At 43.0% G+C, this 3,335-nt stretch overlaps 1 protein-coding gene across 1 annotated transcript in view; it reads left to right on the top strand.

Moving 5' to 3' along the window:
• polr2a (RNA polymerase II subunit A) overlaps window positions 1-3,025 on the top strand; it is a 13,712-nt gene extending 10,687 nt beyond the window's left edge. Inside the window, exon 30 of the mRNA XM_008282846.1 lies at window positions 47-3,025. Within this exon, the coding sequence (XP_008281068.1) occupies window positions 47-530 (484 nt within the window). The 3' untranslated portion in view covers window positions 531-3,025. The remainder of the gene's footprint in view (window positions 1-46) is intronic.
• The last annotated feature ends 310 nt before the right edge of the window (window positions 3,026-3,335 follow it).

The following is a 3,335-nucleotide window of genomic DNA, read 5'->3' as shown; positions in this document are numbered from 1 at the left end:
CCTCTCCCTCATACTCCCCCACATCTCCGTCCTACTCCCCCTCCAGTCCCCGTTACACCCCACAGTCGCCCACCTACACACCCAGCTCGCCCTCATACAGCCCCAGCTCCCCATCCTACTCCCCCACCTCGCCCAAATACACCCCGACTTCCCCCTCATACAGCCCCAGCTCCCCGGAATACACCCCCACCTCACCCAAATACTCCCCCACCTCACCAAAGTACTCCCCGACATCACCGAAGTACTCGCCCACATCTCCCACCTACTCCCCCACGACTCCAAAATACAGCCCCACCTCTCCTACCTACTCCCCCACCTCCCCCACCTACACCCCCACCAGCCCCAAATACTCCCCCACCTCCCCGACTTACTCCCCAACTTCACCCAAGTACTCTCCCACGTCTCCTACGTACTCACCAACTAGTCCTAAGGGCTCCACATACAGCCCCACCTCCCCCGGATACAGCCCCACCTCACCCACCTACAGCCCGGCCATCAGCCCCGATGACAGCGATGAAGAGAACAACTGATGAGCCGTGGAGGAGAAGAGGGGGCAGCTGAAGAAACCTTTTTCACCTCGTGGTTGACAACTGAAGGACAGCACCTTTACCCAGCCGGAGGAGGTGGTGGCGCCTCTAGCCACAGGCGTCCCAACTGTGATCTTTTCTACGAGGAAATCTCAACCTTGGGACCTGTGGCTTCACCATCTGAGGGAGCTGCCCCCTTCCCCCCCCCAACACCTTTACAAAATGTTCTAAACTATTATGTGAAAGACTTGAACAGCTTTGCCTGAAGGAAAAAAAAAAAGGCTGCCTTTTGAAATAGTTTTTTAATTTTCACTTGGGGTGTTGAAGCGAAACTGAGAATCCCTAGAGGGAATGAAAAGGAGAGGAAGATGTGGTGAACATTCAAGGGGGAGGAAAAGTCCCTTTTTAACTTTATAGTGTACTGCATCCAGTCTCTCTCTCTCACTCTCTAAATGTCGGGTGTGTAGTTGTTCCTCGAAAGCATATATATTGCCAAAAGCCTTTCTGAAGAGTGGATTGTATTCATTTACTAAAGCATAAGCTGTAAAGAAAATCAAGGGGGCAACGTTTAGACTTTGTTTACTGCATATTTCACCAAGTTGTTAGACCTTTTTGCTGCTTTTGTAAAAGTACAGTTGCTGCCAGTTTCGGGAGCAACCCGTGGATGAAAGAAGACGGAGCATGAGTGCGATATATTAAAAAAAACAATGGGTCTGATTGTCGAAAGGAAAAGAAACGTGGGATCATAAGCAGAAGTACATACATTATAGGAGAGAGAAACTGGTTCGCAGGGAGAAGATATTTCACTCTAAACATCATCAACTACATAAGTCTATGTACCTGTCGCCCTCCCCTCTTCCTCCTTCGCACCCCAGAGACCTGAAAGATGTCACAAAAAAAACACCCACCAGCATTCTCTTGCCCCCCCTCTACCATTTTGGAGACTTGTGCATCAAAAGCAAGAAAAAAAACAACAAAAAAAAACATCTTTTCCAGATAATAATCTGTCATTGACACTCTGGATTTAAAGATAAAAAAATAGTCAATTATTCTTTCTTTATTTTGAGTGTAGGAGGAAACACATGGATGCTAGTTTGGCCTTGCTGCTTTTGTCATTGTTTGCATGAGTAGCACATGTTAATACATTTTAATCAAGCTTTAGGTTGACTTTTTTTTTTTTTTTTAAACCCCTCCAACTTCTTGCGAATCTCTGTCCCATTTCTGATAGCTAAAGTGTACACAGGCTTATTTGGACTATTCAGTTTATTTAAGAAAGAAAGTTAACTAATATTCTGTGTGAATATAAATAGAGAAAAATTACGAATTTAAATTTTTTTTTGGGCTTTTCTCTTGTTTGCTTTTGGTGATTTATTTTTTTTTGTAAACCTGTTTGCAGGAGGCTAATATTCATATTCTGTGGATGAAGGGGCAGGGCAGGAGAGGGAGGGGAGTACTTTTAAAATTTTCGCTGCCGTTCTTCCTCCAAATTGGCCTTAGTTTTTTTTTTTTTTTTCGCGCTTTTCGCTCACAACATATTGCACTCTGCCACCAGGTTTTGTGACGTTGCTTCAGTCAAAAGATAGAAGAGTTAAAGGTTCAGTGTTAAAATTTCATGTTTTCACGTCTTGGGATGGCCTTTCTCTTCACTACAGTGAAACATTCTTTTTTTTTTTTTTTTAGCAGAGATCGTCCAAAGAAAACAGTACTTTCGGGCTCTCTATTAAGAAACCTTACCCACTACATTAGTGTGAACTTTCTTTTCAAGTTTGACTGCGTTAGGAAGCGTCTGTATGCCAGGTGAGAGTTTTGTTTTCCTCGTTCCATTTGATCATTCAACACGGTTTGAGTTTATCAGACTTGCCGGGTCTCCTCCCTCTTCCCTCTTCATTCACAAGTCTCCTTTCTGAAATCAGTGTTTTTGTTTTTTTTTTTTCTACCAGTGTATGTACCTGTGATGAGGGGGAATCATGGGGAGGGGGAAGATATTGACTGGGAGTCCTGAGGAGGAGATAAAAAAAATGTCTTTGGGTTCTGTTCTGAAAGTCTTTAAATGATTTGTCTAAGTTTGTGAAACACTGCTTCCCAGTTAGTCTTGAATTTAAAGGACTGCATTCTCTGGCCTTTGACATAAAGCAGGTTTGTTAATTGCACTTAGTAAATATTGTGGTGGACTTCAACCCCCCCCAGACATTGTGATATTTTTTTGGTCCACTATGCTCGCATCCGATCCTGTTGTCTTAAATGTGTGCTGTCCAGTCTGTTCAGGACATCAGGACTCCCAGGCGAATGAATGTCTGTCTGTATGCGTGTGCGGTTAGTGTACGTCCCGAGGGCGATGCAGGGTTTCAAGCTGAGGAAAGACTTTACATGTCTGGGCAAAAGGAGGTTTAACTTAAATTTGCCACTGTATAGAAAATCAAGTCATTATCTCATTCTCTGTATCTTTGTTCTGTTTGTTTTTTGACTTGGAAAAAAATGAATAAAAGTTTTACTATATGTGTCTGTTTTAAGTGGTGGTGTTTTTTGTGCCATAAAAGGAGCACAAATGTGCTAATGTTGACAGAAACCAGCAATCAGAGAAAACAAATTTAGTGATTATGAGGATTTGTACTGGAATATATTTGCTTATTAGAGGCAGGGTGGGATCTATGTACAGTTGTCTAAATTTGGGGTCAATTAAACTTGAGATACTGCTTCAAATCTCTACTTTCCTGCATATCAGGTGGAATAAGATTGCTTCACTACATGAATCTGACAGCTACTGCGTTCTTTCCAGATGTAATGTTGGTTAATGAGCACAAAAATAAA

Source organism: Stegastes partitus, unplaced genomic scaffold (assembly GCF_000690725.1).
Source record: "Stegastes partitus isolate 25-593 unplaced genomic scaffold, Stegastes_partitus-1.0.2 Scaffold287, whole genome shotgun sequence".
Classification (NCBI taxonomy): Eukaryota; Metazoa; Chordata; class Actinopteri; family Pomacentridae; genus Stegastes; species Stegastes partitus.
Note: the sequence above shows the minus strand (reverse complement) of the source record. Positions and strands in the feature narration are given on the sequence as shown.